Source organism: Lepidochelys olivacea (genome assembly GCF_965140295.1).
Source record: "Lepidochelys olivacea isolate rLepOli2 genome assembly, chromosome: 4".
NCBI lineage: Eukaryota > Metazoa > Chordata > Testudines > Cheloniidae > Lepidochelys > Lepidochelys olivacea.
Window position 1 is genome coordinate 103866300 of NC_140414.1, and position 19562 is coordinate 103885861.

At 43.5% G+C, this 19562-nt stretch overlaps 1 protein-coding gene across 4 annotated transcripts in view; it reads right to left on the reverse strand.

The window, feature by feature from the left end:
• Nucleotides 1-630: 630 nt before the first annotated feature.
• CHRNA9 (cholinergic receptor nicotinic alpha 9 subunit) overlaps nucleotides 631-19562 on the reverse strand; it is a 41035-nt gene continuing 22103 nt past the window's right edge. Inside the window, exons 1-6 of one of the 4 annotated variants that reach the window (XM_084625961.1) lie at nucleotides 11596-11789; nucleotides 9298-9443; nucleotides 8320-8474; nucleotides 6512-6684; nucleotides 6152-6259; nucleotides 631-4182 (exon numbers count right to left, since the gene is read on the reverse strand). In XM_084625961.1, the coding sequence (XP_084482087.1) occupies nucleotides 3614-4182; nucleotides 6152-6259; nucleotides 6512-6684; nucleotides 8320-8474; nucleotides 9298-9443; nucleotides 11596-11665 (1221 nt within the window). In that variant the 5' untranslated portion in view covers nucleotides 11666-11789 and the 3' untranslated portion in view covers nucleotides 631-3613. Of the gene's footprint in view, nucleotides 4183-6151; nucleotides 6685-8319; nucleotides 8475-9297; nucleotides 9444-11595; nucleotides 11790-19562 lie in introns of those variants that run through there. The other 3 variants (XM_084625962.1, XM_084625959.1, XM_084625960.1) reach the window with 3 other exon arrangements.

A 19562-nucleotide genomic window follows, 5' to 3' on the forward strand; every position in this document is an offset into this window, starting at 1 on the left:
AGTTTCACCGTCACCTGCCCAAGGTCAGATTCGCTTAGATTTTAAGACTAGTAAGAACCACTGTGATGATCTAGTCTGACTTCCTATATAACAGAGGCCTTAGGATTTAATTAATTCCTGCTTCAAGTCCAATAGCTGAAGTTGAACTGGAGTATATCTGTAAGAAAAAACATCCAGTCTTTATTTAAAGATTTCCAGTGATAGAGAATCCATCCCAACGCTGGGTAAATTGTTTCAATAGTTAATTACCCTCATTGTTAAAAATTTGCACCTTATTTCTAATCTAGCCACCTACCAACCATTGGATCTTGTTATACATTTGTCTGCTGGAGTGAAGAGCCCCCTCTTTTATCTAATTTTGTCTCCCATGTACATTGTTAGACTGTAATCAAGTCACTCCTTAACACCATTCCTGTGAGGGAGGTAATTCTCTCATGCTTTCAGATCGTCAAACAGAAGGTAGTAGGGAAGTGCAAAATATTCTAACCCTTACATTCCTTGAAGGAGAAAAACAGGGGCACAATTTTTATTTCAAAAAGCACAAGCTCCACAGATATCTGCACACTTATATTTGCACATGTAAATTTTACAGCTAGTGCACTTATGAGTGCAAATATTGTGTATGAAATGATGCATGCATATTTGAATGCAGTTTGAAGTCTCTCAACATTTTAGCCTCATCTTCAATATTTCTCCTCTTCCCATACCTTTGGACAGTATTTTTTCCATGGCATAGAACACATTCATTTCCTCAGACATATGCCATAAAGCTAAGCATTGACGTCCACAGCAAATGGATGGTGCCATCTGTCTGCACTGTGAAAATGTACAGTTTGACTTCTGAATAGAATATGTAACAGAAAGTGCCTGATTTCCAGGGAACTCATGGTGTGGTACAAAGAACTTCCAATACTTCGTCAGATACTTAGTTTACTCTGATAGCTACTCAAATTATCTTTACACTAGAACCTAGGCTTTTATGGCTTGCATTATGTATGAGAATCCAGATAGGCTCACAGCTTTAATTATTCCACACAAGAAACAAAACCAGTCATTAAGAATTCAGTGTATCATTTACATGATAATACAAATCCCTTTCTTCCAGTGAGTTTTTGGATAACAATGACAATGCTCTGCTGTCTGACTCCTCAGCATCTTAAATTAAATCTTCACTGGTGCACTCATATTAGTTGCAACAATTATGAAAATGAGTGTTGTCACATGAACTTTTGACTGGGATCCATTTCAGTGTCATTCTGCGTCTCTCACTGCATCTAGAATATCATGGTTTCAAAGCTCAAGGTGCTTAGTAAAGGTCATTCACTTGCCTTCGGTATGCCTCGTGTATCAGCTTCTAGCTTCACTGCAAGGGGAATCTTCCTTAGGCATACAAGGTCTGCAGGGCTAAAAGGAGTAAAAAGCATTAAAAGAATTGTTTGTCCATAAAGCAAACAAACACACAAGCAGTAGATGTGCTGAGCAAGGAGACAGTTTTGTATAGTCAATTGGCTGACTGTCACATCAGTTTAATAAAACTGTTTAAAATTTATGATTTGTACTAGAGTAAAGGGAGTCGCCCGATAATCACACCTATTGTGCTAGATGTTGCATAGGCAAGTGCCAAAGAAAACAGATCCTAGCCCAGCGAGTTTACAATCTAGATATCAAAACAGGATGCAACAAATGGGCAAGATAGATAAATGAGATGGGATGGGTGGGAGGATGAAGTAACAGAATGAGCAATGTTGAACAAAGAGCTGAAGTCACAACTCCATGCTTTAGCAGTATTAGGGTAGTACCTAAAGGTTCCAGACAGGATCAGCTCCCCTCCCACCCCCATACAGTACATCTTTAAACTGTGCAAATACAGGGGAAGATGTAGAATCAAGAAGAAAATAGGGAAACAGCATCAAAGGCAGCAGAAAGTTCAAGTTTCAGAGTAACAGCCATGTTAGTCTGTATTCGCAAAAAAAAAAGGAGTACTTGTGGCACCTTAGAGACTAACCAATTTATTTGAGCATGAGCTTTCGTGAGCTACAGCTCACTTCATCGGATGCATACCGTGGAAATTGCAGCAGATATTATATACACACAGAGATCATGAAACAATATCTCCTCCCACCCCACTGTCCTGCTGGTAATAGCTTATCTAAAGTGATCATCAAGTTGGGCCATTTCCAGCACAAATCCAGGTTTTCTCACCCTCCACCCCCCTACACACAAACTCACTCTCCTGCTGGTAATAGCCCATCCAAAGTGACAACTCTCTTCACAATGTGCATGATAATCAAGGTGGGCCATTTCCTGCACAAATCCAGGTTCTCTCACTCCCTCACCCCCCTCCAAAAACCACACACACAAACTCACTCTCCTGCTGGTAAAAGCTCATCCAAAGTGACCACTCTCCCTGCAATGTGCATGATAATCAAGGTGGGCCATTTCCAGCACAAATCCAGGTTTTCTCACCCCCCCACCCCCATACACACACAAACTCACTCTCCTGCTGGTAATAGCTCATCCAAAGTGACCACTCTCCCTACAATGTGCATGGTAATCAAGGTGGGCCATGTCCAGCACAAATCCAGGCTCTCTCACCCCCCCCGCCCCCGGGGACACACACACACACACACACTCACTCACTCTCCTGCTGGCAATAGCTCATCCAAACTGACCACTCTCCAAGTTTAAATCCAAGTTTAACCAGAACGTCGGGGGGGGGGGGTAGGAAAAAACAAGGTTCAAGGAGAATGATAGGGAAGAGGATGCAAGACTTAGCCAGAAAAAAGTCCTAGAAATCATGGTGAGCCCGGTTTTGATGGCGTAAAAAATTAATACCGGAAGGGATCCAGGCAAGAATTAGCTGGAGGGAAATCAAGGTAGCTATTGTTTTTAACCAGTTCAAAGAATTGAGAGGGGAAGAAGGAGATGGGACAGTAGTTAGAGGCAGGTGGGTGTTAGGACATAAACATGTTTGAACATTCATTGGAAGAAGCCAGAAGAAAAGGATGAGGCAAAATGAGGGAGTGAAAGAGGGAGGAAGAGATAGCAGCAGCTAGGCAGGGGAAGTCTCAGGGGAATTGTCAAATATTCACATTTAGAGTGTTTTTCCATCTAGCACACAGCAAGTTGGCCACACTGCAGGCCACAGATTAAATGTAGCCCTTGGAATTCTATTATCTTTAATATGGGGGTGCATCCCATTGGGATCACTGCTCCTAGGACACAATGCTCCTTCCTGAGCCAATCCAAGGCCATAACCTTAACCAAGACAGAGTACAACATACTTGTCCAGCGCTCTTTCATAGGGTGCACTTCCATGTTACAGATAATGGCAGTTACAACTGTTAGTTTAATGCATGTTAGACTCCGCCCTTAACTCCTGGCAAGTTGCTAATATGACCTTAGCTGAGCAAAGTTTGGATGCCTCTGATCTGATGGAATCATTCTGACAAGATGACTCACGTAATGACAATCTCTCAAATTATTTTGTTTGTTTTTACAGAATTAAAGATACAGAAACCTCAGATACATCCCTCAGTAACAAAGTACCATCAAGGCAAACTAGCTAAACATTCCTTCATACATAAAAATAAATACACTCTAGTATCTTCAGTTAAATTGCTTTGCCAATAATCAGGAAGCTCATGAAAAAGACCATAATAAAAAAAGTCCACATGAAGAATCTGTCCATCACTTTTGCTACCTTTTTCCACTCAATTCCTTTCGCGCGGTTTGCTTTGTGGTCTCTGACGCAATTAGCAATATACTCAATATTCTTTATCAGTACTTTATAACAGGAGCAGCAGTTAACAGCATCCTTAGCATTTTCACATTGAATTCCATTACTGTTATTTAAATGTCCATTTAGCTTCTTCTTTAGATCACTGTCATTGTTTCTGTTCCTGGAAAGTTGACTGGTCACCCCCGCGTGTCTGTCTTGCTTTTTCTGATACTTAAAATCCTTTCTTAATTTATGTTCTTGTGCTTTCACTCTTTGTGGACTTGTACAATTTTCACCCACATCATAAACAAAAAAGATCTTTGACATGTAGTCCAAAATAACCACTCTGGCCCATTGTGGAACAGGTTGGGCTTCTGCTCCACAGTGATGGATATTCATTATAATGATGGTCAGTGCAGTGGATGCTGTAATCATTGTCATAGTTGCTATGTAATATTTGCCTGTAATGTAAAAAAATATGGAAATGTATATTAAAAGTATTATTCAAGTTAAAATCACCTCTTCAGAAAGGAACAAAAATCTTACAACATAAAGTGAAATGTGAGAAGCTATGGTCAGAATTCTGGAATCATCCTAATGCTCTGTAGTTATGGTTGCATTGGAATTTGCCACTTAAAATAGCATTTAAGTCCATTCAAACAAATAAAATCTCCCACTGATCATGACCCATATTATACCATTTCAAAAGAATAACCACATAATTATCAAGGTAAATATTCACACTCTCTAATGCCCCAATTTCAAAAGCAACCATGTGAAAGTCTTTTTAAAAAATGTTCACAGTGAATTTCACATATTTTTAGGATCCCTACAAAATTTGTATCAACATTTACACACTTCACATTTGTTACACCACTTTTTTTTCCAAATTCATAAATTAATTTGGAAAAAAGCCCACCCATCATGTAAGTGATTATATGAAATTATCATAACTGTTGATTTTCAACAAAGAAGCAGTGAAGATCACATTTTTCATCTCTGGGTTTCCAGATGCATGAGGGGCTGGGAATGTCTGCAGCTTGGCAAAACCAATGGGGGAAAAGGGGAGTCTGGAAGCTGAGCTGTGCAGGAGAAGAAGGCATATACACGCTTCTTTACGTTTTCCCCAACAGATCAGCTAGGGCTCACCAAAGAAAGGAGTTAGGAGGAGTCCTAGTTCTGCATGGCAGAACAAGCTGTGCTGTAGGTGTGCTCAGATTCTATAGAACCTAACAGGTTCTCAAACCAGGCCACCTAGGAACCAGTTGTTATATGAGAGCTACACCCTGGGATAGTGGGCTGCATGGTTCATGGGAAGCTAGGAACCTGCACCATAAGGAAAGTCTTCTGCAGCATACCTGCTCTGGATTGTATTAAAAGGGTTCTCCCGCTCCCAGACAAGCCACAGAATATCCATCAAGTGGGCCAGAGAAGACACTAGCGCTTCCCCCACCGTCTCCTCCTGTATAATTGAGCTGCTCCTCAGCTCCCACATCTGACCTCTTCTCCTGTGAATTGTCCCCAAATCCTCACGTAACCTCTGTCCTTAGCTCAAATCCCCGACAGCCAGACCCTGCTCCTTGGAGTCGGGGCTGCTTGTGGGATTTAAGCCAGGATCAGAGTCTGGAATGGAACTGAGCCAGTAGATTTCCTTCTATGGCCCTGAGGGGAGAGAAAGTGCCACCCCACCCAACATGCCCTGACCTCTCCAATCCCCTAGCCATAGCAAAGGTGCTGTTCCACAGCTCAGCTGTGCAGAAACAGTCATAGGGAGCACTAATGCTTGTCTGGCTTTTCTACTTGACAGAGTTGCTATGATTTGCCGCCCCATGTCTTGTGGTCATCTCTGGTGAGCTATAGCAGGTCTAACCGGTGCAGAAGGCAGGGAAGACTTAGTGCTCACCCCTTCTCCATCACAACTCTGCATTCCCTGCAGCTCTCCCTCTTCCCATCCAACAAGTCACGTGATCCTCACCCCCACAAACTCCCTGTTGCTTCCAACACACAACCCACAATGCTCTCATCCAATGTCTCAAGACAGCAGACTTCAACCAAATGAATCACTACACCAGTACCCGGAGCACCCTGTGGTCTCTCAGCCAATTACTGACCCATTACAGCTTGTGAACCTATGAAGATGACATCCTGAAGTGTCTGACCTCACCCTCAATTTTCCTTCATTAACACTGCAGCCCAGGTTTTAGCACATCCATGTTTTATTATTAGTTTATCCCCATGCAGCAAAAAATAATCTTGTCATAGAACTTCACTATATTTGTACAAGTACCATACACATTTGAAGTATTGCACAAGGATTTAGAAACTTTGCATCACAATATTTATCTTTCCAGATTCCATTAATGATGTACAGTCTCCCTGACATTATACAACCACTATTTATAAGCCATGATAAAAATCTGAAATACCCACCTATCAAGGGCACATTTTCAGAAGGAGGCATGCTTTCTGCAACCATTAGCTGAAATACAGTTAGAGCAAGCAGAACTGTAACGCCAAGCGACACTTTTTCCCCAGAATCTGCAGAAAGGTAGAATCCCAGTGGGGCCAGGAAAGAGATCAAAACACAAGGGAGCAGCAGGTTAAATATATAGAAGGAAGACCTCCTTTTCAAGATCAGTGTGAATGTAATATCTGGATACGGCTCAGAGCAGCAGCCATAAGTGATTACATTCTTAACAGCTGGCATCCCATGAATCTCCCACTCCACATCTTCTATAAAGTCAGATAGATCTCCACTGTCCAAAGCATTTATTATGTCTACCTGATTACCATTGTAGGTCCAGGAACCAAAGGTAAGGTTACACTGCTGGTCATCAAAGGGAAAATAAGAAACATCCACCACACATGAGCTCTTTGTTATAGCTGGTGCATCCCAAGTAATTTTTCCATCATATCTCAATACTACATTTGTGTTCACTGGTTCTGAAAAGTCATCATCAGCCCTAAAAAGACAAAATGATAAAAAAAAATTAGAACACAAAATAAATCAGAAAATAAAGTTATTAAGCACACCTCTGAATTCACATCATTTACTGAATATGTACTGGCTGTTACGTATGGCCACTATAATGACTATTATTGGACAGACTCAGCTGTGTGTCAAAGATCCAATACTGCTAACATATAACTGAAATTCTCCTTAGCTCAAGCAGTAAGAGTCTCTGCTTTTTGCAGCAGGGGATTTGAGTGTTATTTCCTGATGCAACTGTAAAGTTCAGCGTGCAGCACTAACAACAAACTTGAAATCCTAGATGACCATGGATTTGTTACAGTATTTAGGCTGTCACAAATTAACATTAAGAAGAAAGATGGCCTTGTTGTTAAGGCAGAGTCAGATCAGAGTCCATAGGTCTCCCAGACCTAGGCCTGGTTCTGCTGCTTCCCCAGCAAAGCTGCCTTAGAACTATCCCATGTGAGGAACCCCTGAGCCCTTTACATCATGTGCAACACAAAGATGTGTCTTTTGGTCTCATGGAGTGTAAACATTTGGGGCTACATTTTACCTTATTAAAACATTCCCTGCCATGCCAAAAGCCTAAATACGGGACCACTGTGCTAGTAAAACTGATTGTTCTAGTTTACTATCGGTCATAACAACAAATAAACTAGCTCAGATAATGGTAAATAAATGTTTGAAAATTAGATTAATTCACAACACAGGTAAAGATATTTTTTTCCAAAGTTTTTATTTTCTCTTGTGGTGCCCCTTTCTAGTGGGTGATATTGTGAACCCATGCTCTTTAATGTAAATGCTTGAGCAAACAATTTTAAACAGATTTTGAAAGATAGTTTCTCCTTATAAAACATTCAACTTCTTTTCTAAAGAAGCAACAAAGGGTACTTTTTCCACGTAATGAGTCAATCATCTGGAAGCTCCCCAGTACTTAATTTGTAATGAAAGAGGTGTTGGGGCTCAAGCAATTTTTTTACTTTCATAACTGAGGCGGCAAACCCAGAGGCGCTGGGACTAAGAACTGCCAGGGCTAAGAACTGCCAGGGCTAAGTCCTGGCAAGCCCTGACACAAATTAAACACTGAAGCTCCATTGGCACAGCCCCACAGAGCGGGTGAAAGGGCACCAACTATGTTGTTACCTATTGTATCTTGATTCCTAATTCAGCTGTAACTGAAGTGTAGACAGGACTACAGACATATGCTCAAAATTAATCTCTTATGGACAGAGAAAGGTTTTGAAGTGACCTCGAAACCACTGCTCCACAATTTCACGTAAGTCACATTTGCTCAGTATAGTCTCTTAATAAGCAGTAAAAATAAACTTAAGTGAAACCATACATACTTTGTGCAGAGACCAGACTGTAGTAGTAGGACTCAAGGCCCCTTTCACAGCATCATATTAACACAGAAATTGCGATACCAGATGAGACCACTGGTCTGTCTAGTCCAATATCTTATGGCCAGATCCAGTCACTCCAAAGGAAGGTGCAATAAACTGGAAGTGGATGGTTATGGGTTAACTCACCCATAGGAAAATTTCTTCATATATATTCATTTATAAAAGAAAAATATTAAATCTAACTATGTGGTTGTGCTAAGAAACTGCCCCTCAATTGTACTTACTTGTTATACAGGACAATGTCTGGTCTCCATACCAGGTTGCTAGGAATCCTGATAGAATCCAACCCATCATATTCATCTTTGTCCCACTTGAGATATGCATCATACCAACTTTGTCGAATCCATAAATACGCAGTCAAAATTTGGTTTCTTTCATCCTGTAAGGAGTTACTCTATACATAAACATTTCTAATCTATGACTCAACAAAGACACACTTTGTTTCAGGGGGAGTTCATTTTATAAACATAATGTGTTTCTTCTAAGACTTACTGTACGGTAAGAAGTCTATAATGTCAGTTCAGAGGAACCAACTATGACAATTCCCACTGATTTCTCTGAAAGGTGTGCTGGCTCAGACCTTAGTTTGGTAGTACACCTGTTAATGTTTACATTATTTTAAAATACCTGTAATTAAAAAACCATATGAGGAATTTTCTTCACTCTTTGCAGACACATTCTGCTTTGCAGACAAATTCTCCTTTGCCTTCAAAGTGAATCTGACAATTTTCGAACCAAACCAGTTTTCCAAGCAAAAGCTATTGGGGGAGGGGGGCTAAACTAGGACTTTTTATTGGAAGCTGGATACAGCATGAACTGTGAAGAACTACTACTTCTGCAAAACAACAGGCATAAAGAAAAATAAGATACCCAATTTTTTTTTTTTTGCTTCAGTGCAAAGGGACAAAACAAACGCTTTGATGCTGAAAAAATCAGTATCTAATTGTTATTACAAAAGAAGTCTAACATCTTAACCAGTCAGGTCATAACGGTGCAAATGGATGAGTACATATTAGGAACAGAAACCTATGAAGAAACATTATTAAATGTATCACTTTATGCAGGAAAATGCAAATTGTCCTCACATCTCCAAGTGAGGCATGAAGTTTTAAATTCTGAAACCCACGCTGTTCTAAGAGTTTCCAAATTGTAGGTGTGGAAGTTTGCACATTTCTAGAACACGGAACTGTCTTGTTACTCACCATATCTTTAATTTGGGACAGCGTGATCTGAAGGGTGACATTCAGTGCTTTATCTGTGTCTTCCACTGGTCTCAGAGCATTTGAATAGTCTCTAAACAGTTCACTGAATAGCATTTGAGCATATTTTCCTTGTGCAGACTCCACACCTACATCAAATAGTATATCAAATATATCACATTAAGTAGTGTGCATGCTATCCCCAAGGCTCCAAATAGCATTTTGTTACTGTTAGAATACATACTGCCATCCAGCTGGTAATATACACATACTGTACTATATCATATTTAATATAGAACACATGTAGCAAATCTGATGAGACCCATGCAGAATAGGTCATTATGTTGTAGTAACTAAATGGATATTATAAAATTAATGTTTTACACCCATTTTATATAACACTCTGCAATAATATAGCCCTTTTCATCCATAGATACGACAGTCCTTTTCACAAGAGGACAAATATCATTATCCCTATTTTATTGATGGTGGAAAATAAGGTCCAGAGAGAATAAGGCCCAGATTTTTATAGGAATTCAGGCATAGGCATTGCAATGTGAGCACAGCTAATTGATTTAGGACAGGGGTGGGAAAACTTTTTGGCCCAAGGGCCACATCGGGAAATAGAAATTGTACGGTAGGCCATGAATGCTTACAAAACTGGGGCTGGTGGTGAGGAGTCTGGGGTGTAGGAGGGTGCTCTGGGCTGGGACTGAGGGGTTCAGAGGGCAGGAGGGGGATCAGGACTGGGGCAGGGGTGCGGGAAGGGGTGTAGGTTCCAGCAGGAGGTGCAGGCTCTGGGGTGGGGCTGGGAATGAGAGGGTTGGGGTACAGGAGTGGGCTCTGGGCTAGGATTGAGGGGTATGGAGAGTGGGAGGGTGATCAGGGCTGGGGTAGGGGCTTGGGGTGTGGGGAGAGGCTCAGGCGCTTACCTCAAGTGCCTCCCGGAAGCAGTGGCATGTCCCTTCTGTGGCTCCTATGCAGAGGCATGGCTATGCAACTCTGCATGCTGCCCCGTCCGCATGCACCGCTCCTGCAGCTCCCATTGGAGCAGGTAGGAGCCAGAGCAGGGCCATGCCACGGCTTCCAGGAGCCACGTGGTGCGGCCCCCAACCCTGCACCCCAGCTGGAGGGGGGCCAAGCCGCGTGGTGTGGCTCAGGGGCCAGCTTAAAACAGCTCACAGGCCAGATCCGGCCCGTGGGCTGTAGTTTGCCCACACCTGATTTAGGAGCCTAAATCTCATTTTCAAGAGGGATTTAGGCTTTTAGGTGCCTAAATCACAAAAACTGTCAATGACTTTAGACTCCCAAGTGCCTAAATCCTTTTTTGAAAATGAGATTTAGGCTCCTAAATCAGTTAGCTATTGCATCACTGAGGGCAGCAATGCCTAAATACTTTTCAAAATCTGGTGATTTGCTTAAACAGTCACTCAGTTGCTGAGCTAAGAATAGAAACCAGGTCTGACTTCCAGTCCTCTACCCTAGCCAATGGCTTGTTCTGTCTCCCTACACATAAATATTGCTCTCTACAAGAGAGAGTTGAATACTACTTCTAAAATTTGCTCCTCTTTTATGGCATTCATGTTTGAATAAAAAATTAGATGAATTTTGTTCATTATTCGGCCAATGGATAGAGCTGGTTGAATAATTAGTGAATACATTCATTGAATAATTCCTTCAATTAATTTTTGCAAACTTTTCCAAAGAATAGCATATATGTGAAAAAGATTTTTATTCTGTTATGCATCCGGCTCTACATATAATCCACTGAAATACTTTCTTTAAAATCATAGGTTTACAGATTGCTTTGTCCTCTGAAGTTTCTCTGTGTTTTCTGCATTATCTTTAGATGGAGTCACAGATTTCAAAAAGCAAAGGACAAGGATGTTAACATTTGTCTGACCTACGCAAATTTAAATTCACACAAGTACGCAGCAAGTATTTCAGCGTACCTCACTCTTCAGCCATTTAGCTGTTCAATTATTTAGTAGTGCAGTTCAGGACTAACTACAGTTCAAACGCCACCTTCACTGGAAAAAACGCAATCAAAGCTAATGAAACCATTTAAACAGCATTTAGGTTCAACAGTCTGCAATCAGAAAATAGTTCTATTTCTGCAGTGCTTACTCAGCAATGAAATAAAATAGCTTGAAACAGTTAAGAGGCTCCACAGCTGCCCAAACTGCATTTTTTGTGCACTCAGCCCTGTGAAGTCAGGGGATGCACAAGGAATGATGGATGAAGTCGTAAGTGTATAAAGCAACCCTTAAGCTGCACACTGGTATGGGGAAGGGCTCTCACCTCGAAGTATCATTGCTGTGAAAACCAACCAAAGGGAGACACAGCAGAAGGGCAGGCTGTTTCTCTTCATTCTGAATCCTGAAGTAACTCTGCTCCTCCAGGAACACAAAAATTGTTTTCACCTTCCGAAGCTGAGACCAATGAGTTGTGCAGCAGCACAAAAGCAGTGGAGACACGGATGTGCTGCTGGTAAGAGCTCTGTTCTCAACGGCAGCAAGTTTCCTGTGCCCTGAGCGGGGCCCCAGTGCGCACCCCATTCTGCCCTGGTAACCTGAGAGCTGCCCGCTCTGCTGCTCAGTGAGAAGCCAGACAGATGGGATATCACGAGGAAACACTTCATGTAAATCTCATTCTTTTCACGGTGTTACTGGTTCTTTCTTCTTACTATTAATGCATCAGTAGAAAGTCAGTATATGAAGAATAGTCCATTCACACTCCCTCAATCTGCATCAGATTCCGTCACCCTTATGTAAGCAGTAGCTCAGCCTGTGTAGGTCCACTGAAATCAAGGGAAATTCTTGCAGAGTAAGTCACTACTCAACATGAGGAACAGTGGCAGAATCTGGCCCCATAAGTATAGAATTCTTCCAGGACAGTTCAATGCCAATTTGATGGAGGCCCAGTGTTACTCATTTGTTTATATTCCTCATATTGTTAGTCAGAGAAATTCGCTACTCTCTTTGTGGTCAAACTGTAGTTTGCTGGCATCGTAGGTGCCTTTCAACTGATAGGGCCATTGTCCACTTCCACCTTGCTCTCTCTCCTTTCCATATAGGATAATCCAGTTTGAAGAAAAGCACTAGGATTCAGTGAGGGGCACTAGATCGTCATTTTTGCCATTGCATTTTAGAATAGGCAGTGAAGACTATATATCTAGCTGAAACTGCAAGAGGAAGTGTACATAATAGAATGAAATTACCAATAACAGAATTTAGCCAGGGCACATCTGGCTTGTGTAATAAGATTATACACTGCGCTCACCAGTTTACACTCACCAGTTCTTTCTGGTGAAAGTGAACGGATATTTCCAAACAAAAAAATGCTTTCCTTTTAGTAGCATTCTTGGTACCATGTGACCAGTGTATGTGCTTCGCTGGCTACATACACCACTGAGATTTGTGGCCAAGTTTAACAGCTAAAACCAGTAATTTCAATAAGAGTACTTGTAATGAAATATCTCTCTCTCTGTCACATCATCTGCTGAATTCCCAAAAGGAAAAAGGTTATAAGTAGTTTAGAAATAAGAGAGGTCAAGGTGGCCCTTAGATTGTATGTAACATGTTGCTTTCTCTTTAGGAAGCAGAGGCACACAGCGTTAAAGGGGATAGCAGGGATATTGTCAGGTCAATGTGATCTCAGGGAATCTCAAACATCAGTTTGTAGTGTATTTGTCTTTAGGCTGGGAGTAGATACTATTGGTGTGTCCTAGTCTGTGGGGAGCTTGCTTTTGATGAGATTGCAGAGATTAGGGGTTGTTTGAAGGCCAGAAGAGGAGGTTCAGGAAAGATTTCTTACAGGTTGGGGTCCCCATCGAGAATGAGTTGTAGCAGTTTGATGATCATATGGGTTCCAGTATGGTGGACAACTAGGGGGGTGTGATCAGAGGAGGTTTGCATTTCTGTATTGAAGCAGGTTCTCTCGGAGTATTTGGCCTGTTCCAGGATGCGATTTACTTCTCTAGTGGAGTGTCCTTGTTTGGTGAAGGCGGCTTTGAGTGTGCTAAGGTGTATTTCCTGCACTTTTTCCTCAGAGCGTATTCTGTTGTTGCCGGCACCCAGTGCCAAGAGGCTGAACAACAGCTTGAGTTGGTTCGTTACCCGGTGTGCTACACCCAATAATTACAATGGGGTGGAGAAGCAGAAAAGTTTATTTGCAGCTGCAAAAAGGTACAGGGAGAATAAAATCTCAAATCCTGCACACAGAGCAGGAAGTTACACAGGCTTTTATACATCCTTTTTTCCAGCATACTTGTCCAATAGCAAGCTGCCCCAAGTATCCATATAGCCAGCCAATCCAGTTCCCAGCTAGTTCCCTGCTTCTCTGTATCATTTGTTAAACTATACATAAAGCTGCTTTATTCAGCATTGTTCTTCCATATCTCCCCTGTTGGGCCTTGCTTAGTTTCAGGCAGTCTGACTCTGCAACATACTGTTGCAGATTCTCAGCATAACTGCTGTGTGTGCCTCCAGGCGGGGTGGGGGGGGCCAAGGACACTTGGGCCTAGTACGCAGAGCTGCTGCGAGTGCCTCCAGGCAGGAGGGGGGGCCAAGGACACCTGGGCCTAGTGCGAGGGGGCTTCATCGACACTCGTGGTCTTCCATCCCCTCGAGTTACCTAGTGGCCATGCCCCAGTGTCCCCAACACTGTGGTATCTGAGTGCCTGGCTGTAGATTACAGATTTCTTAGTGTTTGGAGTGGTTACTGGATCTATGAAGACAGATGTGGTGATCCATGGGTTTCTTACATATAGTTTTCTGTGGGGTTCCATTGCTGAAGCTGATTGTGGTGTCCAGGAAATTTGAGCTGGTGTGGGAGTGTTCCAGAGAGAGTTTGGTCATAGAATCATAGAAGATTAGGGTTGGAAGAGACCTCATCTAGTCCAACCCACCTGCTCAAAGCTAAATCATCCCACCCAACTAAATCATCCCAGCCAGGACTTTGTCAAGCCGGGCCTTAAAAACCTTTAAGGATGGAGATTCCACCACCTCCCTAGGTAACCCATTCCAGTGCTTCACCACCCTCTTAGTGAAATCGTTTTTCCTAATATCCAACCTAGACCGCCCCTACTGCAACTTGAGACCATTTCTCCTTGTTCTGTCATCTGCCACCACTTTGACCAGCCTAGCTTCATCCTCTTTGGAACTCGCCTTCAGGTAGTTGAAGACAGCTATGAAGTTGTGGTGGAAATCTATGTGGGACTTTAAGTCGTCTGTCCATAGGATGAAAATATCATCAATGTATCTCAGGTATATCACTGGTTTCATGGTGCATATATCCAGAAATTCTTCTTCAAGGTGGCCCAGGAAGAGGTTGGCATATTGAGGAGCCATCCCAGTACCTATGGCTGTTCCCATGGTTTGGACAAAGTGTTTGTTGTTGACTGTAAAGTTGTAATGGGTGAGGATGAAATGGATGAGATGTGCAGTCGCCTAGGGTGCCAAGTGGTTGGGGGTGGCGGTGGAGCAGAGGTGAGCTGGGGCAGGGGGGCGCGGGGAGGGCCGCCTGCAGCAAGTAATGGGGGGGGGTACAGAGGGGAACCGCTCCCCACCCCAGCTCACCTCTGCTCCGCCTCCTCCCCTGAGCACCGCCCCGCTGTGCTTCTCTCCCTCCCAGGCTTGTGTACCAAACAGCTGATTGGGAGGCGGGAGAAGTGGCAGCGTGCTCAGGGAGGAGGTGGAGTAGAGGTGAGCTGGGGTGGGGATCTGCTGCACGTGGCTCCCCGGGCCGAGGGGGAGGGAGGGAGTGGCAGGGAGCTGCCACAGGGAGGGCTGCCCTGGCCGGGGGGGGTGGTGGTGGTGGGGAGCTGCTGCAGGGTGGGCACCTCAGGGCGGAGAGGGAGGGGCGGGGAGCTACCACAGGGGCTGTGGGGGGCGGTGCAAGGTGGAAGTTTCTTTTAGGGCATGAAATCTCCTTGCACCGGCCCTGTCACTATGCTCTCAAATGAACTCGTACAGAAAAATGATAAAAAACAAAAATACCATATCACCTGTGGGTGAACACTTTTCACAAAAAGAAAAGGAGTACTTGTGGCACCTTAGAGACTAACAAATTTATTTGAGCATAAGCTTTCATGAGCGACAGCTCACATCCGATGAAGTGAGCTGTAGCTCACGAAAGCTTATGCTCAAATAAATTTGTTAGTCTCTAAGGTGCCACAAGTACTCCTTTTCTTTTTGCAAACAGACTGACACGGCTGCTACTCTGAAACTTTTCACAAAGTGATCACTCTATATCTCACCTATCAGTCCTCATCCTCAAAAGAAACCTGCACAACAATTTCAAAAGACAAACCTGAGAGATTAAATTCATAACTTTGCTAGACACTAAAAATCATGAGTAAATAAAATAGAGACACTGGATTTATGGCTTATCACAACAATCTGTAACCCACTAACAATCCTACCCTCAGCTACTTCGCTGACCTCCCACCCCCACCTTTCTTCCGTCCCTATGAATGGAGGTGTATTAACAGGCCACTTCACCTTGAATGGTCCCTTGAAATGTGTGTTATATATGGAATAAATTGAATATATTTGTTATATATACAAATACATATGGGAACACACTTGCTTCCTCTTATATTTGAGGTGCTACATGATTTATACCATTCCAATGTAAAACTTGCATTGCAAAAGAGGTATAAATTTTTTATCAGACAATCTTATGCATTATACTGCAAATTTTACAGCACATCGGTCTACAGTATACCTCAAATACGTAATGTTGACATAATTGAGCACATCGTTATCAGGACGCTCTGTTGCAAATCTGGGCGTTGGTACAAATAATGTTTGGAGCAGTACACTTTGAGGGACAGCACTGTTCATACTCCTGTACTTATGCTAAACCATCTGTTCCACTATGTATTTAGCTGTGACACTGAACACGTTTCCCAGACATGAAGAAGAGCTCTGTGTAAGTTCAAAAACTTGTCTCTCTCACCAACAGCAGCTGGTCCAAGAAAAGATACTATCTAACCTACTTTGTGTCTCGAATATCTTGGGACCAACATAGCTACAACACCACTGCATACAACTGTAGCTTATTGTAATTACAGGAGTATGAACAGGGCTGTCCCTCAGTGTACTGCTCCAAACATTATTTGTACCAACACCCAGATTTGCAACAAAGTGTCCTGATAAAGATATAACATATATATTCAATTTATTCCATACATATATATATATTCCATTTAATGTTCACTATGGAATCCTAAATGGGTACCAAGTGATAATAAAGAATTAACACTACCATTCCAACAAACAAATTTAACTCAGCCACACATAGTACTTATGTTTCCTCAATTCTTTTCATATGCACTTCAGTTTTATAATACTCACCAATATCAGAGTAATAGTTACAGACACTTCTATCTCCCTGTAGCACAGAAAATTGCCAAGTGTGTCCTTGCTTCTCTAAAGACACTAAGCCCTGGTCTACACTAGGACTTTAGGTCGAATTTAGCAGCGTTAAATCGATGTAAACCTGCACCAGTCCACACGATGAAGCCCTTTATTTCAATTTAAAGGGCTCTTAAAATCGATTTCCTTACTCCACCCCTGACAAGTGGATTAGCGTTTAAATCGGCCTTGCCGGCTCGAATTTGGGGTACTGTGGACACAATTCAACGGTACTGGCCTCCGGGAGCTATCCCAGAGTGCTCCATTGTGACCGCTCTGGACAGCACTCTCAACTCAGATGCACTGGCCAGATAGACAGGAAAAGAACCGTGAACTTTTGAATCTCATTTCCTGTTTGGCCAGCGTGGCAAGCTGCAGGTGACCATGCAGAGCTCATCAGCAGAGGTGACCATGATGGAGTCCCAGAATCGCAAGAGAGCTCCAACATGGACTGAACGGGAGGTACGGGATCTGATCGCTGTATGGGGAGAGGAATCAGTGCTATCAGAACTCCGTTCCAGTTTTCGAAATGCCAAAACCTTTGTCAAAATCTCCCAGGCATGAAGGACAGAAGCCATAACAGGGACCCGAAGCAGTGCCGCGTGAAACTTAAGGAGCTGAGGCAAGCCTACCAGAAAACCAGAGAGGCAAACGGCCGCTCCGGGTCAGAGCCCCAGACATGCCGCTTATATGATGAGCTGCATGCCATTTTAGGGGGTTCAGCCACCACTACCCTAGCCATGTTGTTTGACTCCTTCAATGAAGATGGAGGCAAAACGGAAGCAGGTTTTGGGAACGAAGAAGATGATGATGATGAGGAGGAGGTTGTAGATAGCTCACAGCAAGCAAGTGGAGAAACCGGTTTTCCCGAAAGCCAGGAACTGTTTCTCACCCTGGACCTGGAGCCAGTATCCCCTGAATCCACCCAAGGCTGCTTCCTGGACCCGGCAAGAGGAGAAGGGACCTCCGGTGAGTGTATCTTTTAAAATACTATACATGGTTTAAAAGCAAGCAGGTGAAAGGATTACTTTGCCCTGGCATTTGCGGCTCTCCTGGATGTACTCCCAAAGCCTTTGCAAAAGGTTTCTGGGGAGGGCAGCCTTACTGCGTCCTTCATGGTAGGATACTTTACCACTCCAGGCCAGTAACACGTACTCGGGAATCATTGCACAACAAAGCATTGCAGTGTATGTTTGCTGGCGTTCAAACAACATCCGTTCTTTATCTCTCTGTGTTATCCTCAGGAGAGTGAGATATAATTCATGGTCACCTGGTTGAAACAGAGTGCTTTTCTTCAGGGGACACTCAGAGGAGCCCGTTCCTGCTGGGCTGTTTGCCTGTGGCTAAACAGAAATGTTCCCTGCTGTTAGCCATGGGGAGGGGGGAGGGTTGAGGGGGTAGCCACGTGGTGGGGGGAGGCAAAATGCGACCTTGTAATGAAAGCACATGTGCTATGTATGTAATGTTAACAGCAAGGTTTACCCTGAAAGAGTATAGCCACTGTTTTATAAAATGTGTCTTTTTAAATACCGCTGTCCCTTTTTTTTTCACCACCAGCTGCATGTGTTTCAATGATCACAGGATCTTCTCCTTCCCAGAGGCTAGTGAAGATTAGAAAGAAAAAAAAAACGCACTCGAGATGAAATGTTCTCCGAGCTCATGCTATCTTCCCACACTGACAGAGCACAGACGAATGCGTGGAGGCAAATAATGTCAGAGTGCAGGAAAGAACAAAATGACTGGGAGGAGAGGTGGCAGGCTGAAGAGAGTAAGTGGCGAACTGAAGAGAGTAAGTGGTGGCGAACTGAAGAGAGTAACCAGTATGCTCCAGTGTATGGTTGAGCTGCAGCAAAGGCAGCTGGAGCACAGACTGCCACTACAGCCCCTGTGTAACCAACCGCCCTCCTCCCCAAGTTCCATAGCCTCCACACCCAGACGCCCAAGAACGCGGTGGGGGGCCAACCAGCCACTCTGCCACAGAGGATTGCCCAAAAAAAAGAAGGCTGGCATTCAATAAATTTTAAAGTTGTAAACTTTTAAAGTGCTGTGTGGCATTTTCCTTCCCTTCTCCACCACTCCTCCTGGGCTACCTTGGTAGTCATCCCCCTATTTGTGTGATGAATGAATAAAGAATGCATGAATGTGAAGCAACAATGACTTTATTGCCTCTGCAAGTGGTGATTGAAGGGAGGAGGGGAGGGTGGTTAGCTTACAGGGAAGTAGAGTGAACCAAGGGGCGGGGGGTTTCATCAAGGAGAAACAAACAGAACTTTCACACCGTAGCCTGGCCAGTCATGAAACTGGTTTTCAAAGCTTCTCTGATACGTACCGCGCCCTCCTGTGCTCTTCTAACCGCCCTGGTGTCTGGCTGCGCGTAACTAGCAGCCAGGCGATTTGCCTCAACCTCCCACCCCGCCATAAACGTCCCCCCCTTACTCTCACAGATATTGTGGAGCACACAGCAAGCAGTAATAACAGTGGCAATATTGGTTTCGCTGAGGTCTAAGCGAGTCAGTAAACTGCACCAGCGCGCCTTTAAATGTCCAAATGCACATTCTACCACCATTCTGCACTTGCTCAGCCTGTAGTTGAACAGCTCCTGACTACTGTCCAGGCTGCCTGTGTACGGCTTCATGAGCCATGGCATTAAGGGGTAGGCTGGGTCCCCAAGGATACATATAGGCATTTCAACATCCCCAACAGTTATTTTCTGGTCTGGGAATAAAGTCCCTTCCTGCAGCTTTTGAAACAGACCAGAGTTCCTGAAGATGCACGTGTCAAGTACCTTTCCCGGCCATCCCACGTCGATGTTGGTGAAACGTCCCTTGTGATCCACCAGAGCTTGCA